General features: G+C 35.0%; 1 protein-coding gene across 1 annotated transcript; it reads right to left on the bottom strand.

The window, feature by feature from the left end:
* Positions 1–232: 232 nt before the first annotated feature.
* Positions 233–23124, bottom strand: LOC127845709 (NADH dehydrogenase [ubiquinone] flavoprotein 2, mitochondrial-like). Its single transcript, XM_052376803.1, has 9 exons — positions 22977–23124; positions 18583–18642; positions 16865–16927; positions 14945–15032; positions 13974–14073; positions 10282–10385; positions 7841–7950; positions 2697–2773; positions 233–894 (listed from the first exon to the last, which is right to left on the bottom strand). The coding sequence occupies exons 1-9, from the start codon at positions 23010–23012 to the stop codon at positions 792–794; spliced, it is 741 nt and encodes a 246-aa protein (XP_052232763.1). The 5' UTR covers positions 23013–23124; the 3' UTR covers positions 233–791.

Genomic DNA, 23124 nt, shown 5'->3' with positions numbered 1-23124 from the left:
AATATACCTCTAAGCATAGGTACAGTACAGTATGAGGGTATAAATTCCTTTTAGTAATAGCACATATTATTTTGTTAATGTTAAACTGTTAATTTGTTTTAAATTAAAAATCAAGTACAAACCAAGACTCCAATACGATGGAATAAATAAACCTTTAAAGAAGTTGAAAACACACTTTGCTGCAAATCAAAACACCAGAACCAGTAGCCCTTAAAAGAGATCAACACGCTCATACCGTTGTTTTTTTTATTTATTGTAAAATCCTATCCAACAAAACAATTGCAATATCTTTCAAGAGTGAGAACATCACCAGATACCACGACTTAGAAACAACCATTAGTTCAAGCGAGTAAGATCTGAAAGAAAACGAAGAAAAAAGATGGTTTGAGAAAAAATCCTTCAACGTATTCCCCAAAAAAGAATATAGTAAAAAAGTTCTTCACCTTATAAATAAGTCAATTACAATAATAACAAATTCTATCAATTATATTATTTCTGACAGCCTCCAACACTTAACTGTTGAAGTTATAAAATTTAAAATTACACACATTTAAGAGAATCTGCATCGCTAATTAATAATGAAAATGCTTTGCTTAACTTTGACAAAGTCATCACATTTGTTTACAAATGTTTCATGCTTTTACGCAAACAAATTTACAAATTTAAAACAGTCTGTAAATTTTTTTGTTATCACTGTTAAGTATATTTTTCATCAAACTGAAGTCTTGCACACAAACAACTTAAAACACAGCACTGTTATCATTTCATGAGAGTTCTATACTGTGGCATGTTCATAAGTCGGCTCGTATGCCAAATCCAGGACCCCGTGGCTCCGTGTTGAGGCAGGTCAGTCCGCCCTTGGGTTCACAAGAGAACCTGTGACCTTGACCGCTCCTGCAACAAGAGGTACTTGTTGAATGCAAATACACCTTGCTCTGAGAAAACGGAGATTAATGCATGTAGATTCAGTGTTGTCCCAGATTAATGCATGTAGATTCAGTGTTGTCCCAGATTAATGCATGTAGATTCAGTGTTGTCCAAGATTAATGCATGTAGATTCAGTGTTGTCCCAGATTAATGCATGTAGATTCAGTGTTGTCCAAGATTAATGCATGTAGATTCAGTGTTGTCCAAGATTAATGCATGTAGATTCAGTGTTGTCCCAGATTAATGCATGTAGATTCAGTGTTGTCCAAGATTAATGCATGTAGATTCAGTGTTGTCCAAGATTAATGCATGTAGATTCAGTGTTGTCCCAGATAAGCATATGCAATCAGCCCAGGCTAATCAGGAACGACTCTTTCCGCCTTAACAGGATTTTCATTTAGAAGAGACTTCCTTTTAACAACTTATTGTTAAATCAGAAAGTGTTGTCCCTGATAAGCCTGTGCAGAATATAGGGATAATACACGTTTTCGAGGGCACTCGGGCAGGAACAGATTTTTCGAGCGCCCGCAGATGATCATGTCCTAGAAAATGTGTATTTTCGCTATTATTGCATAAACAAATCACACATACAAAAATAAATTTAAATAACATTGAAAACAATATGTTTTGTTCATTCGACATCGACAAAATAATTCGATTATTTCAATATAGTTCAAGGTTGTGTTTTACATATGCCTCACTCGGTCATCATCCGAAATGACGAAGCTTTAGTGACCTTTACATTCGGATAGGCAGTTTTCGATTTAAAATGTGCTTAAACAGTGGATTAATGCAAAGTTGAAATGCAGCCGCGCAAAGTAAGAAATGAGGAATTATTTTGGAATTTACAGCAGGAACGTTGAAGGTACATAAACACTTACATTAACAGCATAGTCTTTTGAAAGTGTTGAGTAAATAACCTTAACTTCATTGACGTTGCCAATAAAATAAAGCTGTTGTCAAGAGAGTGCAGATGGTATAACATGAAAATGGATTGAAATAATCATTATCCCTGCATGCATGAGGAAACTGGTGCTTATTCAGTTCCCCATTTATGATTGGAAAGTTGTCGAATGCTGGAGAAGGGAAGTAACTGCGCGTGGACCAGATTATGGATATGAAAAACACATAACAGGGCTTGAACGGCACGTGAATCGCATTGTTAATACACAATTTCTCCCGTTCAAGCCCTCCTTTTGCCAAGTTTCTGCACCCCGCCAGAGGGCATTATAGATAGAGTTTATGCAATAATATATTTTCTTGCTCAGCACAAAACACAGGTTTTCTAAGCTTGGCTCAATAAACTAACACAAATTGCAAATGAACCTAAAATTCAAAATAACAGTATTATGATGACTGTTTGATAATAAAGGATAAAAGTATGTGCCGTGATCTGAAATGGTACCAAGTACTAACTTTCACTTAGATGTAGAGCTGATAGACACATGTCCATAGCAGTTATTTATTTTAAAGTTACAATAATGGAAGATAAAAACTGTTTGACTTGAAGAGTGGAAACTAACATTTTAAGATACCCAAAAGATCAACTGGCAATGTCAATAAATCCTGAGGTACTTTGGCAGATTACTGAACCACAAAATGCAGTAAAACACTAGTGCCCCTTAGCCCGCTTAAAAAGGAGTAAGCATACAAATTATATTTGAAAACTAGGTTTTATCTGTAACATTCTTCAAAAAAACTTAATAAATAAAATTTACCCTCTGAACTAAAAAGACAAATGTATAAGAAACAGAAATATTTGTACTCACTGTGGGCCTGGCTTGGGGATCTTGTCTTGTTTCAGGTCATTGATTATTCTAGTCATATCTTCAACGGTAAGATCTTCCTGCAATGGAGAAAACCATTACCTAAAACCATATATATGTAACCATTACACAATTTACTGAAAGATCAATGCCTTCCCATATAATATAAATATGAGCCTTGCTCTGGGAAAATGGGGCTTTGGGAAAATGGGGCTTAAGTTATGTGAGCAAAGTGCCGTACAAGATTAGCTCGTGCATGAGCAATCTGGGACGACATTGCCACCTACACTGGATTTTAATGCAAAGAGACTTCCTTTCAACTAAAATTACCATAAAAGCAGATAGTGTTGGCCCTGATAAGCTTGTGTAGACTCCACAGAATAATCTGGAAGACACTTTACTAACATGCATTCAAACCAGTTTTCCTTGAGCGAGTCTTATATATCTTGAATAAATATCATTTATTATCATAATAATAAATATATTTTTTAGAAAGTCAACTAAGTTGGTCTGGTGCCGTTGCCATTAGTTTGCTTCTTCAGAATACGTTGTACAGATAAATAAAGGTACATTTGTATATTGTTTTAATTCTTCATTTTTGTGAATCCATAACTGGAACTCCCTCATGATATACCGTACCGACCTACATTTCCTTCGTATTATTTAACAATACAATGGTATATTGAGTTCAAAAGGCATTTGCTTTGAATTTGCTTTTTGATGTCAATGCACATATGTTTTGTTAACATGAAGAACAATATAGTAAACTTGTAGAAACAAACTTTGAACAAGAGAGCCATGATGGCCCTGAAGAGTTCACCTGACTAACCTTGCCACATCAACTTAAATTATATCAGCCCATATACAATCCCAAGAAAGATGTCATTCATTAATACATTCTGACAAAATTTCATTAAGACGTGATGAAAACTGTGACCTCTTTCATCAACACAAGGTTTTACTAGCATTGGCTCGGTGACCTAATTTTTGACCCCAGATGACCCATATATGATCAGGGCTCCCCCTGGCCCAAAAAATTCTATAGCCAACATTTTAGCCAAATGTAATATTTTTGTAGCTAAATTTTAGAAACTGTAGCCAAAGTTTTATGAAAGCATTAGGAACCACCTGTTGTAAGTCCAGGCCAAGGGGTGTAAAAGAAGAAACTACAAAAACAAAGCTTTAATATTTTTATTACTATAATCATCATGTGTGCATAACAAAAATAAACAGTTTACAACAAACCATTTATTGAAGTACATACATCATAACTCAAGCACATGTTCATAAAATAAGCATATGATAAATTTACATTACATGAGCACATGATATCCTTAACATACATTTTAGCAGAAGGCCATAATCCACATAATGTGTGCATAACAAAATACAACAACAGTACAACAAAACATTTATAGATATTCACAGATCATAACTCAAGCACATGTTCATAAAATAAGCACATGATAAATTTACATTACATGAGCACATGATATCCTAAACATACATTTTAGCAGATGGCCATCCGCCTCAACTTCAATCCAGCCCAAATCTTGAAAGCACTTTTGAAATCAAACTTTTCCATTGGTGGGCTGTCAAAATCAACAAGTTCTCTAAGTTTTCAACTTTAATAGAATTTATGAGAGATGTTGAATGTCAATTCCCTTTCTACCAAGCAAATTAACTACATTCTCATATATGCTCTATGCATTTGATCTTTGAAGTTCAGCCATTCCAAACTCATCAGTCTAACATAGGTCACTAAATTTTGCTTCACTGAAATGTCTGTACTCTCATCGCTCATGATACTGTACTTGCATGATGTCTGTATCTTCTGGAGAAGATCACTCCTCAGAGCGTCTGCCATACAGTTTTGAAATTTCTACACACTGGAGCTGTGTTCATATGACGTGTGCTGTCAACTCGAAGGTCATTGAGCTGGGTTGCACCCTGAAAATATATAAATACAAATTTGCATCCTGAAAATATAATTTATGATTTAAAGTATATTTTGCTCAATATTTGTAGCAAACTTAAACAAAATCAAATTTTATCAATCAATTTAAAACAAATCAAATTTGTTTTAAAGATGTTTTATTTATTTTTTTACCTGCAAGACACACAATCTGTTCAGGTCTGGAACCAGCGATGAAGCGAGAGTATGTTGTGCAGCAAAGTACACATTAGTCATAGCCGACACTACAGCTGCTTCACTTTTGGATATTGCTGCAGCCTGCACATTTGTCATTGATGTTTTCAGACTTCAAGCTTGTGAGGCCTCTTTTTGTGATCTGAAATAAACAAAATTAAATATGATAAATTTCATAACAAAAAGCTCATTTTGAAAAGTGTCAATATATATTTATTATTAACATTACAAAAAATTATTGTTATTTTTAATATATTATTAATAATATAAAAATTGTTCATGTATATTCATTTTAATATTGATTGTCAATCTTTTTTATTACCTTTTGATTTTTCGTGTTTTGAAATGTTGTCTTTTTTCAACATACTACACCCAAAGTGAATGAATTTGATTTTTGAAACTGTATGCATATTTTGCAATACATCGGTTTTGATCTTGCATTATAGTCTAACCACTTGAATTCTGAAAGCCAAACATCTTTGAATGATCTATTATCAGATTTGATTTTTTTTTAGACCGTGTCATTAGATTCGCCAGAGTCCAAAGGACGGTTATTGCCTATGGTCGCCATAATGGCAGTCGCAATTTCCGACACTTTCGCCCAAAATGTCAATGGTTTTATACTCGTTCATCTACCATCATTCACAATTGTAACACATGTAGCCTTAAATCATTACAAACATTACTAGTTCTGGTTTCCATAAATTTAAATGTCGCTTTTTATGATTTTTGACTGGCGCGACTTTATAGTTATGAACCAACCCCAATAGGAAAGTCAACCAGAAATTCCCGAAAAGTTGACAGATAACAAAGACCGGTCCAAAACAGCTTTTAAATGCAGTTATTGGCTCAAATCAACCACTTGATTGGAAAGATTGACATTTTTCACATTTAACTGATATATTCTTTCACAATATACTATCTTAAACATTTAAAATGTATCTATTCTGCTCTTACATATCGAGAAAAAGCGCGATGTGACAGACTTTCTTAAAATGCGAATCTCCAGAGATTTCACGGTCATATGACGTCATTTCTATTTTTAGTAACATACCATATGTTCAAGTGTTTTCAAATTCAGAATGACATTTCTCCGTATTTTAGAATATTCTGGCTTGTTTTGTATAAATATATTATTTAAAACTACCTGATTCACACTGAAATCAGTCTTATAATCCACCAGACGTAAGTTGTTAATCACAAATAATAGATTTCAGAAAACGAAAGTAATGTTTACAATTTCAGCAAAAAATGTCAAGGTCGATCTTAAAAGTATCCAAATAAAAACTCGTCACGTGACAAAGCGACAATGGCGTCAAAATTGTGAACTTCAGACTGATGATAGTTATTGTCATATATTGTAAGATGCATTTGAAACATTTGAACCTTAAAATATTCCCCGATGCAGTAATTTATATTAATTCACCAATATATGTAGAAATGTATCCAAGAAAATGAGCTTTCTTTGATTTATAGCGTGACATAAATATGTTACGACTCTGGTTGACTTTCGATACGGGGTTGGCTTCAGGGTACAGGTATAATATATAAACTGTATGCTGAAGTTTCTTTAGCTAAAACATTACGAACTTCTCGAAATTAAAATCAATTATCAACTTCTTAACTTACGTTCATTGTGTGACTAAGTTGATAATTCGCTAACGGCTTTTACTCAAATTGATTGAAATTGGCAGCAATCTTTAATCTTTAATCAGATGTAATTGTTTATTTAAGCAGATAAGATGCACGATTACACCATTGTTTTGTTTTCACACCAGTCATTTTCCTTTGTCTTGATGACCGGTTCTGATCGGTGTTAATGCCGACTGCCTATCAATTTTTTGGGTCAATAACACGGCGATGTATTGAAGCACAGTCTATAGCTGAAAGAGTTTATTATCTGGGGCGGCATTTGTCAGGAAAAAAATTATTATTTTATTCGCTGAATTAGCTAAATTTTCGCCATTGGCGAATCTGGCCAACGGCAGCGGGAGCCCTGTAACGATTCAAAATCAGTTATTTTCAGGATAAAAATTCTGACCATATTTCATTAAGATCAGATGAAAACTATGACCTCTATTGTCTACACAAGGTTTTTCTATTATTTGACCTAGTGACCTAGTTTTTGACCCCCGATGACCCAAATACAATCCCAACCCAGATTTCATCAAGATAAACATTCTGACCAAATTTCATAAAGATTGGATGAAAACTGTGATCTCTATTGTCTATACAAGGTTTTTCAATTATTTGACCTAGTGACCTAGTTTTTGACCCCAGATGACCCAAATACAATCCTAACCCAGATTTCATCAAGATAAACATTCTGACCAAATTTTATAAAGATTGGATGAAAACTGTGACCTCTATCATCTACACAAGGTTTTTCTATTATTTGACCTAGTGACCTAGTTTTTGACCCCAGATGACCCAAATACAATCCCAACCCAGATTTCATCAAGATAAACATTCTGACCAAATTTCATAAAGATTGGATGAAAACTGTGACCTCTACTGTCTACACAAACAAATTGTTGACGGACACACGCACACACGCACAACGGACGCCGGAAATCACACGGTCACATAAGCTCACCATGTCACTTCGTGACAGGTGAGCTAAAAAGCCCATTAAAGAGGAATATATCAGGATAGAAAGGTTTTTCTTTGTCAATTTACTTTTATACCTATTGGATACAAAACTGAATAAATTTAATTCAACTAAAGTCAATGGGTACCAATGAATACAAAGTCGTTACCATTTTATTATTTTTATCTGTACCATGTAATTATACAGAAATAACAAATCTTTTTCCTAACATATGACAAGGGGGAGAAATAATGATGTGTGCATAAAACAAAGGAGTTATCATCCATCTCTACCATGTACTATCCTATTAACACTGCACATTTCACCATTATGTGAATCATCTGAGAGGGTAAATTCACTTTCTTTCCTAAACAAACTTCAAGATGAATAAGATGCTTTCAAACTTACATAGAAGTTGTCGTTGATCTGTACCATGGGGGCGTTCACACAGGCACCAAGACATTCCACCTCCAGCAGGCTGAACTTGCCATCCGGGGTGGTCTCCCCTAGATGAATGCCTGGCAGAAACAATGCAAGTGAATTAACTTTTTCTTTCTTTATTTTAACTAAAGAATTGTTTTTTTACCCCACATGACCTGGTATCAAAATTGGATCACATTAAGAGAAATCTCTTGACCAAATTTCATAAAAATTGGACTAAAAAAATGTGCCTTCTAGTGTTAACAAGAGCTGTAAGAGGACAGCGCACTCGACTATTCGAGTGCTTGACAGTATAACGTAAGCCATCATGGGGAAATGTTCATATTCAATAATTTATAAGACGATCTTTCAAAAATAAAAACAGGAAACAAAAATACTTTTTTGGGGGGAGGGGGGGGGAGGAATTGAGAGGGGCCATAATGTGGGGTGTGGTCATTTATTAGACGATCTTTCAAAAATAATAAAGAGCTGCGCCATGAGCGCATGATACGCCCGTCGTTCGCCAATGAAGTAGTAAGGTAATAAATAACCCTTTGAATCATTTTTTTACTTCAGTTTATTTGTATTTGAATACATGGTTTATTTTATAAGTACATGAGCATGGAGCGCCGTCTCCTTGACATTCAACAAAGTCCCATAACTGTGGAACAACAATTCAGAATTCCGTCAAAAACGAAAGGGGATCAGGGTTTATCAATATTAAGATTGTGTTGAAATTTGAAAAAAATCCATCGAAGGATATTTGAGCTACGGTAGGACATTCAATGAAATAACGAAATTTTGACGAACAAAGTCCCATAACTCTGGAACGACAATTCAGAATTCCGTCAAAAACGAAAGGGGATCAGGGTTTATCAATATTAAGATTGTGTTGAAATTTGAAAAAAATCCATCGAAGGATATTTGAGCTACAGTAGGACATTCAATGAAATCACGAAATTTTGACGAACAAAGTCCCATAACTCTGGAACGACAATTCAGAATTCCGTCAAAAACGAAAGGGGATCAGGGTTTATCAATATTAAGATTGTGTTGAAATTTGAAAAAAATCCATCGAAGGATATTTGAGCTACGGTAGGACATTCAATGAAATCACGAAATTTTGACGAACAAAGTCCCATAACTCTGGAACGACAATTCAGAATTCCGTCAAAAACGAAAGGGGATCAGGGTTTATCAATATTAAGATTGTGTTGAAATTTGAAAAAAAATCCATCGAAGGATATTTGAGCTACAGTAGGACATTCAATGAAATCACGAAATTTTGACGAACAAAGTCCCATAACTCTGGAACGACAATTCAGAATTCCGTCAAAAACGAAAGGGGATCAGGGTTTATCAATATTAAGATTGTGTTAAAATTTGAAGAAAATCTGTCAAAGGATATTTGACGTAGCGTACGACATTAACAGACGGACGGACAGACGGACGCGGGGTATACCATAATACGTCCCATCATAGACGGGCGTATAAAAAAAGGAAAAAAAAAAAATTAGGGGGGGGGGGGGGGGGTAGGGGGGTGGAGGGGCATATTATAAGTATAAAAGGGGCAATAATTATGTCAAAATGCTTGATACAGTTGTCTGCTCTTATTTATAGGTTGGGGTCATGATGTTAAACAAGTTTGCAAAATATGAAAGCAATATGTCAAGGGACATTGAAAATATTTGGGGTAGTACGCAAACTTAAACATTTGCTGCATATTCTAAGTGGAAAAGGGGCCATAATTACGACAAAATGCTTGATAGAGTTGTCTTCTCTTGTTTTTAGGTTTGGGTCATGTTGGTAAACAAGTATGCAAAGTATGAAAGCAATGTCAAGGGACAATGAAAATAATTGGGGTAGTACGAAAACTTTAACATTTGCATGCTAACGCTAACGCCGACACGAGTAGGATAGCTCCACTATATATATTTCATATATAATAGTCGAACTTAAAATGTTTTAATAAAGCCATATCGAGAGAACTGCCCTGACACAATGCCCATATTTTACAATGAGCAAGAACCATTTTGGAACTCAGTTGAGATAATGAAAACCAATAAGCTTACCAAGTATCATGAGAATTTTATAATAAATGTGACTTTAGTGTTTACAAGGTTTTAATATAGCTCTATAAGGAAAACTACCCTACCATTTTCTAACTAAGCTTCCATTTTTAATATAAAAATCATTTTTTAAACAATTTTCATGAAGATTGCACTTAAATGTAAAAATTGTTTACAAAGTTTGACCACAGCCATATTCGGAAAACTGCTTAACACCTGTTGGCCACAATTTTTAACGAACTGGAACGATTTTCAAACTCTGCCTAAATATCATAAAATATCAAATATTTATCTGTTAAAATTAGCCATCAAACGCCAGTAAGAATATTGTAATATTCAAGAATATTTAACAAATTCTACCAAGCTCTTTTTGGATGCAGTCTAATATGACGTCACACCCGACTCCATTGACTATGCAAGGTGTTGTGGTACAAATCTGTATGAAGTATTTACCCACAGGCTCTCTGCAATGTATAGAACAGTTACCCCATAAGTTAAATCAAGGCACTTCAAATAAAAAAAGAGCCTTGCTCGGGAAAAACGGGCCTTAATGCATGTTCATAATGCATGTCCCTGTTTAATCTGGGACAACAGTTTCCGCTTTTTTAAAATATTTTTTTATGAAGTCTTTTTAAACGAAATTCCAATTAAGGCAGAAAATGTTGTTTCTGATAAGCCACTGTAGACTGAACATGCTAATTTGAGACGGCACTTAACGCACACGCATTAAGCCCAATTTTTGCAGAGCGAGACTCGTGTAATTGATAGTTTGTTACAGTTTAACATTTGTAAATGGTTATAGCAACTAAGATTCAACAGTATTACCATCCAACTTAGGGTTGTAATATTTCTTGATTTGTAACATGCTCTGGTTGCTAAGAAATCTGAATGTTGAATACCGTTTAAACCTATTTCCATACAAAAGCAGTACAAGAGTAATGCTGCGATAAAATAGTATAATAGTATATTGGTTTGTCCGAAGAATACCCCAACCCAACCTATTATACATGGTATAGATACAAGACAACCAAAGACTGACCTTTTTTACATGGTATAAATACAAGACAACTAAAGACCGACCTATTATAAATGTTATAAATATAACACAACCTAAGACCGACATATTATCCATGGTATGAATTCAAGACAACCTAATACCGGCCTATAATACATGGTATAAATACAAATGAAATTATTCTCGGTTTGATAAATACGGTATAGTATGGTTTATTACGTGTAATTTAGAAGAGAGATTATGGTAATGGTTTAGCGCGAATAATGCACGGGTTTTGTGTGCATGTTTTAGCGCGAAAGCGCACGAGTTTTTCGTTTTGGGGTATATATGATTTGCACATCTATTGAGTCGCCATTCGAGGGTGTATTTGACAGGCAAACGTTATGGAACAAGAAAACGAAAGGGTGATAACCCCGCCCGCCCGCCCTTAATGAGCAAATGTATGGTTAAATAATTGGTAACATTGCTTTTATGTTTATAATTTTGCAATTATAAAGTCTATATTTAGTATATTTTCAGTTCGGTTTTTAGTCCATGTGAGATGGGATCTTAACACAAACCGATTCCTTTACTGGGAAAGACGATGGGTGTATTTTCATTTAAGTCTGAAGCAGCTAAGTTTTCTTGATTATTTTGACTCATTTTTTTTTACTTAATATTGTGTTTGAATGAGGTTTTTTAAGTTATGGGTGTCATGTTTTTCGAGACTCTCACTTCCTGGAGATAGTACCTCCAGCATATTTATTGAAATATTGGTATGTTTAAATTTCAGTGTTATTATTTTTTGTTGTCTTTCGTAATGAACGTTTAATTTTAAAGACATTCTTATTGTACGATTACTTAATATTTTCATTTTGGTGTGACTGGTTAGATGTTGAAGTCGGTTTAATATAGCTGTTCGTCATATGCATTAATATATTTCTCGGAATACTTATGATTTATCAACATTCTTTTTAGGTGCTTTATGGATTTTATGGTTTGAGTGATTTGTTTGTTTTTATGTTGATGTCCGGGGTGTGTGCAGGATGCTTTTGATGTTTGTTTGTTATGTTAATTTGCGCAATGAAATTGATAATGTTTTAATTACATTTTTTACTAAATAATACTTAATGTTTACAGTATAATAATAGCTGCTTATTTGTAGATTTCTCTAAAATTAGAGGTTTCGGGAGGTGATGAAGGCACCTAGACACCGGTCTCGAGCCATGGGTCCTCATACGTCCCCCTGCCATTAAAAGAAAAAATAAGAAAACAAAAATGGCAGTAGGGTTGCGTATCCCGCTCGCGGTTTTACCTGAATCGTTTATTACTACTGATTATTGTATGGGGTGTACGTGAAGTCATGTACACTTCTCTTGATTGGTGGTGATGTATGAATCTTGCAGATATTAGCAGCTTCTTTGAACAAATTAATGTTTCACAATTGTTAATTTATAATATTTAAGCAAGTTAGCGTGATTGATGGGCATTGGGGGCGTCCTGTGTGCACTTTGGGCATCGGCCGGGATCAGTTTATTCAAACAGTAACTCTTTATTTGAGATATATACATGACGTCTAATTGTTATGAATAAATTTGCATTTTTTCACATGATACACATGTGCATGTGAATAATTCATAATTACATGCCCTACAGCATTTAAATAGTATCGTTTCAGTTCTTTATACACCTGAACAAAGATGTTACACCGTTTCCAGTCGTCTCGAGGCTCATCAATTGAGCGGTGCCATTGAGGTCTATATCCATTGCACATACAACACATACGGGCGTCAGAAAAATTGTTTTTGCATTTATATGTTGAAAGTCCTGTCAAATACAAGCACTCACTCCTATTTTGTCTTTGATTTATTATTTGTATGATAATGATAATGATGATGATATGGGTTATAAAGATGATGAGATTTTAATAGTATTTTTAGAATAGAGAATAATAAATTTACTCATAACTATGAGTAAGACAAAATAAGACCAACCTATTTTCCATGGTATAACTACAAGACAACCAAAGACGGACCTATTATACATGGTATAAATACAAGACAATATAAGACTGACCTATTATTCGTGGTATAACTACAAGACAACTAAAGACGGACCTATTATACATGGTATAACTACTAGACAACATAAGACCAACCTATTATCCATGGTATAACTACAAGACAACCAAAGACGGACCAATAATACATGGCATTACTACTAGACAACATAAGACCAACCTATTATCCATGGTATAACTACAAGACAACCAAAGACAGACCTATTATGCATGGTATAACTACTAGACAACCAATGACGGACCAATTGTACATGAAATAAATACAACACAACCTAAGACCGACATATTATCCATAGTATGAATTCAAGACAACCTTATACCAGCCTATTATACATGGTATAAATACAAGACAACTTAGGACCAACCTATTATCTATGGTACAACTACAAGACAACCAAAGACAAACCTATTTTTTACATGGTATAAAAACAAGACAACCAAAGACCAACCTATTAAAAATGTTATAAATGCAACTACACCGAAGACCTAAATATTATCAATGGTATGAATACAAGACAACCTAATACCGGCCTATTATGCATGGTATAAATACAAGACAACATAAGACCAACCTATTATCCATGGTATAACTACAAGACAACCAAAGACGGACCTATTATACATGGTATAAATACAAGACAATATAAGACTGACCTATTATTCGTGGTATAACTACAAGACAACCAAAGACCGACATATTATCCATGGTATGAATTCAAGACAACCTAATACCGGCCTATTATACATGGTATAAATACAAGACAACTTAAGACCACCCTATTATCCATGGTACAACTACAAGACAACCAAAGACAAACCTATTTTACATGGTATAACTACTAGACAACCAAACAAAGACCTATTATACATTGTATAAACACAGGAGGGAATCCCTATTTATTTTTGTATATATGCTATAATAGAAACAAGGACTGACCTATTATACATGGTATAAATACAAGACAACCAAAGACCAACCTATTATACATGGTATAGAAGGTGGCCACTTCGTAGACGCGCATTTTGGGCATTTTAAGCAGGTCTGCAACAGCATGTAATGCAGAAATTGGCAGCCATCCTGAAATGTGAATTAAAGACAAATATTACTGATGTCATAGTTAATAAGTTAATGAAATTTTTTAAAGATGTTTGGTGAAAAACAATAAAAATAACAAGGTACAGCGGTTTAATAAGAATATCATTTTCTAATGCTTTTAAATTTGTCTGAAACAAAAATATATCAAAGTGATGCTTGGCAGATAATTTGCTACACAATAAAATTAAAGATCCTGCTTCATTCCCAATGTTTTTTTTTTCTAGAAGTATTTATCAGACAGACTTACCATGCTTTTTATGTGCTAGAACAAGCAATTGCTTAAGCTGCTTTCTAATAAAACAAGGCTTAATGCATGTGCATAAAGTTAAGTCCCAGATAAGCCTTTGCAATATGAATAAGCTGGATTTTCTGTTAGAAAAAGACTTAATGCCAAAAATTCCATAAAAGCAGAAAGTTTCGTCCCTGCTAAGTGTGTATGGACTGCACAGGCTTATCTGGGACAACATTCTATGCACATGCATAAAGCCTAGTATTCCCATAACAAGGCTCAGTAGGACTGACCATGCTGTCTCTGAGCTAGATCTAACAATGGCATCACAGCAGCTTTTTCATACTGACCATGCTGTCTCTGAGCTAGATCTAACAATGGCATCACAGCAGCTGACCATGCTGTCTCTGAGCTAGATCTAACAATGGCATCACAGCAGCTCTTTCATACTGACCATGCTGTCTCTGAGCTAGATCTAACAATGGCATCACAGCAGCTCTTTCATACTGACCATGCTGTCTCTGAGCTAGATCTAACAATGGCATCACAGCAGCTCTTTCATACTGACCATGCTGTCTCTGAGCTAGATCTAACAATGGAACACAGCAGTTCTTTCATACTGACCATGCTGTCTCTGAGCTAGATCTAACAATGGCATCACAGCAGCTCTTTCATGGCCCTCTGGGTAGTTTTGGATGATCATCTGAGCTCTCTACAAACAAACACAAAGTGCATTTCATTATACATTGCATATCGCATTACAGTTTACCATTAAAAAAATCTTCAATTATATTAATGGTTGATAATCAATGTCTATGTCATAATATTGAGGTATAAATTTCACTCATATATTGTAATAGTTATCATGAATCCAGACATGGCAAAAGATCGTTGGGCCAACAGACATTTCCGACATTTTTTTAAGACAGACAGTGCAACACAAGATCGCCAGACTTACTGTCCGGTAACTCTTGCTTCCAGATTGTTAACCTTGTGCATTACCATTACATTTGGTTACCAGTTCCTGATATTTCTACTTGGTTACCAGTTCCTGATATTTCTACTTGGTTACCAGTTCCTGATATTTCTACTTGGTTACCAGTTCCTGATATTTCTATGTATATCAGATCATTTTTGTCAACATTTGATACTAGCGTGTATTACTATGCAACATCGGTAGATTATGAGAATGATTAAGAAAGTCAACATCAGACTGAACTATTGATTTGCAAGCGGAGTTGCACAAATACAATTTTACATTGCTATGCACATATGTTGCATACCACAATATTCCAAATTGGTAGACAACAGAAAGACTTAACAGGCAAATCTGGAACAACACTTCAACAAGGGTCGGCCAAGAGGATGACTTGGGATTTTTTGTGCAAAAAGTTTATATATAACAGCTTGCAGGACGACATCACACCACATTCAAATCCACAGGTGTAATTATCAAAGGCTTGTGTTTCAACAGGGTTTATTTTTGTTTCAATTGGAAATATAATTGCAAGGATAATATAAAAAGATATTTTATATTAAATGTATACTACCAAATTTAAAAATAAATGCCCCCCACCCAAAATAAACAAATAAATATGGGCTGTCCGTTGTACTGGCAGCCATTGTGTGAATACAACTTTTGTCACTGTGACCTTGACCTTTGACCTAGTGACCTGAAAATCAATAGGGGTCATCTGCAAGTAACGATCAATGTACCTATGAAGTGTCATGATCCTAGGCAAAAGCGTTCTTGAGTTATCATCCGAAAATCATTTTACTATTTCGGGTCACCGTGACCTTGACCTTTGACCTTGTGACCTCAAAATCAATAGGGGTCATCTGCGAGTCATGATCAATCTACCCATGAAGTTTCATGATCCTAGGCGTATGCGTTCTTGAGTTATCATCCGGAAACCATTTTACTATTTCGGGTCACCGTGACCTTGACCTTTGACCTAGTGACCTCAAAATCAATAGTGGTCATCTGCAAGTCATGATCAATGTACCTATGAAGTTTCATGATCCTAGGCCCAAGCGTTCTTGAGTTATCGTCTGACAACCACCTGGTGGACGGACGGACGGACGGACGGACGGACCGACCTACCGACCGACATGAGCAAAGCAATATACCCCCTCTTCTTCGAAGGGGGGCATAAAAATAATTCTTTTTTGTCTGTTGGGTGGGGTGTGGATTTAATATATGATGCACTTTATATGCACACTTGAATGCTGTTAGGGATGTGAATTGCTTGTATTGTTGTTTTCTTTTTCTTGATGGTTAATTAAATAAAAAAATATACAATTGAGTGCTCATAAAACATATTTCTCATATTGTATTCAATTCTTTTTAATGATAAAATAATGCAACTATATTCAATGCATATGTTATGTAATCTACAAATCACGCCGTCTTGATTTCTCCTGACTTTTCCCTAATTTCCAGTCAAGAGAGAGTTGACTTCTATCTACAATTTTACTCAATAACTACCCTGTTTAAGCATCCATAAAGATCTGTATTCCTAGAATGTGGCACTTTAAACATACCTTTAAACTATCCGCAGTGAACTCAAATGGTGTGTCTGGGTTGTTGTCAGCTGTGTGCCGGTGCTAGACAAAAAACAAACCCACAAATTGTAATGAGAAAACCATTTTCTAAACATAAATCAGCATACAATAAACAAATACATTTGATTATATGTAAACTTAAACTTTAAGAAATCATTATTTGTAGTGTACATTTCAGTGTCTGTTTTGGTCAAATTTCCATATACAAATGTACATGATGACTCCCAAGTCAAGACATTTAAACTCATATTTTTACAATTTTACACTGATAGAAGCTATGTCCGGGAACATTTTTTTGAATTCAAAATGTGTGCTTACTACAAATAAATTTTAACTTAAACAATGTCATAGCAACCATAGAAAGCGCAAAATACAAGTGTAATAGCAATAATAGCTTGAGCAGAATACATGTGTCAAAACATCTATAGCAAGAGCAGAATACAAGTATCATAACAACCATAGCAAGAGAAGAACACGTGTCATAGAAACCATAGCAAGAGCAGGATGCAGGTGTAATAGCAATTATAGCAAGAAAAGAATACAAGTGTCATAGCAAGATCAGAAAACAAGTATCATAGCAACCATAGCAAAAGCAGAATTTAATTGCCATAGCAACCATAGCAAGAGCAGAATCTAAGTGTCAAAGAAGACATAGCAAAAGAACTATACAAGTGTCATAGCAACCATAGCAAGAGCAGAATACAAGTGCCATCAGCAACCAAAGCAAGGACAGAGTACAATTATCATAGCAGCAAGATCTAAATACAAATGTCATAGCAACCAAAGAAAGAGCAGAATACAGGTGTCATAGCAACCAAAGTAAGAGCAGAATACAAGAATCATAGCAACCTTGGCAGAAATAAAGTGTCATCAGCAGCCATAGAAAGACCAGAATACAAGTGAGATAGCAACCATAGCATGAGCAGAAAACAAGTGTCATCACCAACCATAGCAAAAGCAGAGTACAAGTGTCATCAGCAACCATAGCAAGAGCAGAATATAAGTGTAATCAGCAACCATAGCACGAGCATAATAAACGAGTCATCAGCAACCATAGCAAGAGCAAAGTACAAGTGTCATAGCAAGCATATAGCAAGAACAGAAAAAACAAGTGTCATAAGCATTTATTACAAACAAGGGCTGTTTGTAAAACATGCATGCCCTCCATATGGGCTGTCAGTTGTAGTGGCAGCCATCGTGTGAATACGTTTTTTGGAACTGTGACCTTGACCTTTGACCTAGTGACCTGAAAATCAATAGGGGTCATCTACGAGTCATGATCAATGTACCTATGAAGTTTCATGATCCTAGGCGTAAGCTTTCTTGAGTTATCATCCGGAAACGATTTTACTATTTCGGGTCACCGTGACCTTGACCTAGTGACCTGAAAATCATTAGAGGTCATCTGCGCATCATGATCAATGTACCTATGGAGTTTCATGATCCTAGGCCTAAGCGTTCTTGACTTATCATACGGAAACCATCTGGTGGACGGATGGACATACGGACCGACATTTTCAAAACAATATACCCCCTCTTCTTTGAAGGGGGGCATAAATATATATCAGACAAGTTGTCGTAATTATTCATTTCAGGAAATGTGACCAATCTTGAGCCTTTGACAGAAGTCTTGAAAACACAGTGTTCAAACACGTTAACCATTTTTTTTTTTAATCAAGTTATTTATGGTGGCTTACCACAAAGAGTTTGTCACTTGCCAGGGGTGCTGCCCTGTGGAGTTGACGCACATTCTGCCCCTTGCAAAAATAAAAATACATTTACACTAACAGGAATTATAATTATGACTACTCTGTCTAGGGTTGCATTAGCAGTGCCTTCCCCAGGAATTTGTTCAGGCGCCCCGGGGGTGGGTTCGGGAGGGGTGTCCCCTCCCTACGTTGTTTTTTTTTAATTTAACGTGTCAATTCACGTTCTGTGGTGCGTTATAACTCAAAGAAAAACAGCGTCAAAAGACGTCATTTGGTGCGCTATGACTCTTCAAAAAAATCCCCCAGTCATTTAAAAATATATATTTTTATATTGTTTAATTGTTTTAAAACTTTTCCGCACAGCTAGTAAAATCCCGACTCGAACGATTCCCCAATACATCCGTTTCAACCCGAATCTATTACTGTATGCTTACTATTTTTCAAGTTTCTATTTATTACCCGATAATCCCGTTTATTCCGTTTTTATCAAACTCTTTCTGGTAAATATTTACGATAAAAGCTTTCAGTTATTTCTTTAACACAAACCTTGTCATTTTTAAGTGACTATTTATAGATTTGATGAAATATTGCCTCTGAATATGCGTCAATCCCCTGACCTGTTGTGTGCTTGTTAAAACGCTCAATACACGCCATTTGTATGCAATAGACGCGACGTTGTACATGCTGCATAATTTTCGCGCTCTTTTTAATTGAGAAAAATATTCGACACAAAATAAATTTTGCTAATTTGAAGCAAAAATATTTAACGTTGCGGTAACATTTACATTCGGAAGTGTGTTTCGGATTAAAAACGCGTTAACATCGACTTACGGTAATGGGTTTCGGATTACAAATTTAATTATTCCCATTTGAGATTTCAACAAATATTAACCGTTGCGTTATAAATTCAACGATAATTTGTTTACACACTTTACGAGTCGAATAAATGTTTTGACGGAATTATGCATGAAATTCACGTTGTCCACGAGGATCACGGCCGGTCTTCTAACTATCGATTATCGGACGAAGCATTTACAAGTGTGCGTAATTAATTCAACGAAAATTTGTTAAAGCGCATTACTTGTCGAATAAATGTCAGAAAAACGAGGTGAATCAGTTCTATAAATGGACATGTTGAAATATACATGTACTGGAATTAAATAAATTGTTATCACATAATTGTAACCGCTATAATAATTAATTGTTTACCACTTGCAATTAATTTCTCGTATTAATTATGAGTCATAGGTAACACTTGTTTACAGTAAAAAGGTGTGATGATGATGCCCGAAACCGTCTTTAATGTTCTGTACTGTTCTAATTACCGGTTTTATATTACTCAAATGGTACAACTACTTGCTAATCAAGCTGCGATAAACTCTTACTTCATGCCCGACGTCAGTCAAAAATAATGGTCGATAGTTAACCCCGCCCTCATTAGCATTCGCATAACCGATTGGACGATGAACTTCACAGTTTGACGACTGGAAAGTTACCAGATACATCCTTGTCAGCATTTAAATGACCGTGTAATGTGGCTAGAATAATCGATACGCGCGTCATGCTATTCTCTTATCAGTGGATTATCCATTACCCCATGTGGTGTTTATGGCGATTACTTGTGAAAGTAGGTACCGCGTGCTTTTTTAAAACAGGGAATATTGATACACTGATAGGGAAACCTTGATTTTTTTGGACAATCTCCACTTTCTTTTACTGAAGAATACACTGTTCGGAAAATTTCAAGCGCCCCGGGGACTCTGATTTCGAAATTCAAGCGCCCCGGCAAGGGGCGCTTAAATGGCCTGGGGAAGACCCTGCATTAGGTTACAAAAAATATCAACTGGTTAAACTCTTGCCAACTCAGTTAACCAAAAAACCTTTAGTAGTAAAAATGCTTAAGTATATATTAAACATGTGATACCGCTTGTACATGCGTTGATAACATATCAGTTTCTTAATAAAAATGTATTATAACATTTGATTTTAATTATTTTGTAAATGAATGCTTAATTTGTATTTATTTTTCCTTCATAAAAGCATATAAGTTAAAAGTTTTTATTTTTTTAAACTAAAATAAACCTTATATATAGAGCGATGTCTGCAGTCTCCGGATACTTTAAAGATTACTTTCGATTGTTTTTTTAACATCCGAAAGTGCCAAACGATTTTGAGCTGATTACCTAAAGAAGCCGTTTATCATCCATTTCGTCTATATTGCTTAGGGTTACTCGTATTAAAATGTATAGTATGCTAGGAACCATCAAGTAACTATTGTCGGGTAAGTTCGAATACCATCGGGTCTTTCGGATACCTATGAGGTTTAAAAAAAAAAACAATACAAAACACAGACAGATCTTTAGTTAAACATAGCGTTATCAAATTGTATTTACTTCTTTCTTGAGACTGTTCATTATACAAAATACAAATAGTTTTACTGACAATATTAGCTTGTATGAAAACATTTGAAACTACCTTATTCTTTTACGATATTATTTCATGTTAAAACTTTTCATTTCAGTCACGTTATGCTTTAATTATGTCAAATAACCTACGCATTTTACACCATTGTTCAAGTAAAAACACTCATAAAACATGTCAAACATACTTAAAATCAACAGGAACACAAACTCAACAGTAGTACATCATTCAAATACTAGTAATCAGTCAATCATGTGATAATACTTAAAAAGCATCACTATTTCTTATAATTGTGTCTGATGCTTCAAACATGTCAATCACACATCGGACAATCAAACTCCATCTTTGCTTTTTCTTGCTCGTCAAACAACTCATATTCCGGCCTGTTGGCACACATATAATGCCAACGTGTTTGACAATTTTCACACTTAACCCATCTAGACCGGTGTTGAGCTCCCTGGTTACATGTACATGCAGGGCACAACTTAATTTTGCCAGCAGTCCTTATCAGTTCATATTTAGTCCGTCCATAACCGATACGTGACATTTGTGTCAGCCACTTCACTATCCTCTTCTCCTCAGCAGCTGTGAGAACTGTATGTTGCCCCATAGTGCATTCGATGCTGGAATGACCCTCAACCTTGTCAAATATAGTTGACCTTGGTACATTGTAGAGCCTGGATGCCTTTAAGTAGCCCATAGAATTACTTTTCACTGCTCTAACTGCGTTTCTGTTACCAGGGCAGTCTTGTCATACTTTAGTGGACGACTAATCCTAGAAGTAAAATACCAAATACATAGCAACAGGGTCAGGAAACACACCAGGCTGATAGAATTATCTAAATATTTGACTTTTGTGTTGTTGTTTTTTCTTAAAAGGTATAGATTAACAAGATTTCCTTATTTCAAAACCATTTATATTGACAAATGGTCAATAGAATATCAAGTGCTAATGTGAGTACAAGTTTTTACAAACATTTGTGTCAAGTTTCATTCTAAAAAAAAGGTATCCAGAAAAGCTGACTATTGAATTTTATATCGTCTCTTTCGGATACCCACGTATTACCCATATTAATTGCGTGACATCACATTTATACATCTCACTTATGACTGTAACCTCTTTACTTAACATAATTTACTTGTATGCTGTCAAGCTTTAATCTAAACAAAATTATTGGAAAAAAATGTCATCATGGTTGCTTAACATACCCAGAAAGAACGTGAAAGAAAATTCTTACCTTCAGAACAAGTGATTGTTTTTCTAGTTTTTCAAAATGTCCGCGCCTTGAAACTTTGCAAAACCAGGAAGAAAAATCGCGCTTTCTGCTCATGCGTAGATAATGACTTCCGTGAGGTTAAATATAAACTTATTTCTGATTGGCTAAAAGTATCCGAACCTAGGCCCTATTAGGAGAAGCCCGACCCTGCTCTAGAGGATATTTGTTGGCTTTTGGTGGAATATTGATTCCAATTCATGAGTGATCATAGAAAATATTTTTTTTCTATGATCATGAGACCATAAAATTGATCCTAAGGAAATATATAGGATGAAAAGGATTATTAGGTGTTGCGATAGGCGTTAGGTGTTGCGCGCTTAGCAACGATAAAATTATATGCTTTTCAATTCTTGTTTACGTACCGGTAAAGTTCAATTGTCCCATTTCGTTAAAATGTTTGAAATCGTTTGCACCTTAAATTCAGTTTAAAAATAAAGAAATTAAGTGCGAGTGTGACTAGAATATTTTTAATAAAATAAAAAGATGTAGAATTGTTCGACTGTCATGCCAGATTGTGCACGTATTTTTTGTACTTGATTATGTAATAGGTTTTGTTTACATTCCCCACCCACCCAAAATTGAATGGTAAACGTAAGATTTCCATTATAAATGGAAACAGGAATAATCTTCCATCCTCAGAAAATGTGAAATTCATGATTATAAACTAAGATATTAAACTTATACCACGGCTGAAAGCGCACGACGGCAACCTGACAGCATTTTCTTTAACTTTTTGTGTTTGTAAGTCACCGGACACAAGACGAAAGTCAATGTCCGCAGTAAATTGTATTTAACGACTCATATGAATTTTACTGAATTGATGATATTTAAA

Source organism: Dreissena polymorpha, chromosome 9 (genome assembly GCF_020536995.1).
Source record: "Dreissena polymorpha isolate Duluth1 chromosome 9, UMN_Dpol_1.0, whole genome shotgun sequence".
In the NCBI taxonomy this organism is placed as follows: Eukaryota; Metazoa; Mollusca; class Bivalvia; order Myida; family Dreissenidae; genus Dreissena; species Dreissena polymorpha.
Note: the sequence above shows the minus strand (reverse complement) of the source record. Positions and strands in the feature narration are given on the sequence as shown.

Coding starts and splice junctions, on each gene's coding strand:
- LOC127845709 (XM_052376803.1), bottom strand. CDS start 23,012: ATGCTGTCAGGTTGCCGTCGTGCGCTTTCAGCCGTG. Junction 16,928..18,582: donor CAAGTGACAAACTCTTTGTG/GTAAGCCACCAT, acceptor TTTTTTGTCTAG/CACCGGCACACAGCTGACAA. Junction 2,774..7,840: donor AGATCAACGACAACTTCTAT/GTAAGTTTGAAA, acceptor TCTCCATTGCAG/GAAGATCTTACCGTTGAAGA.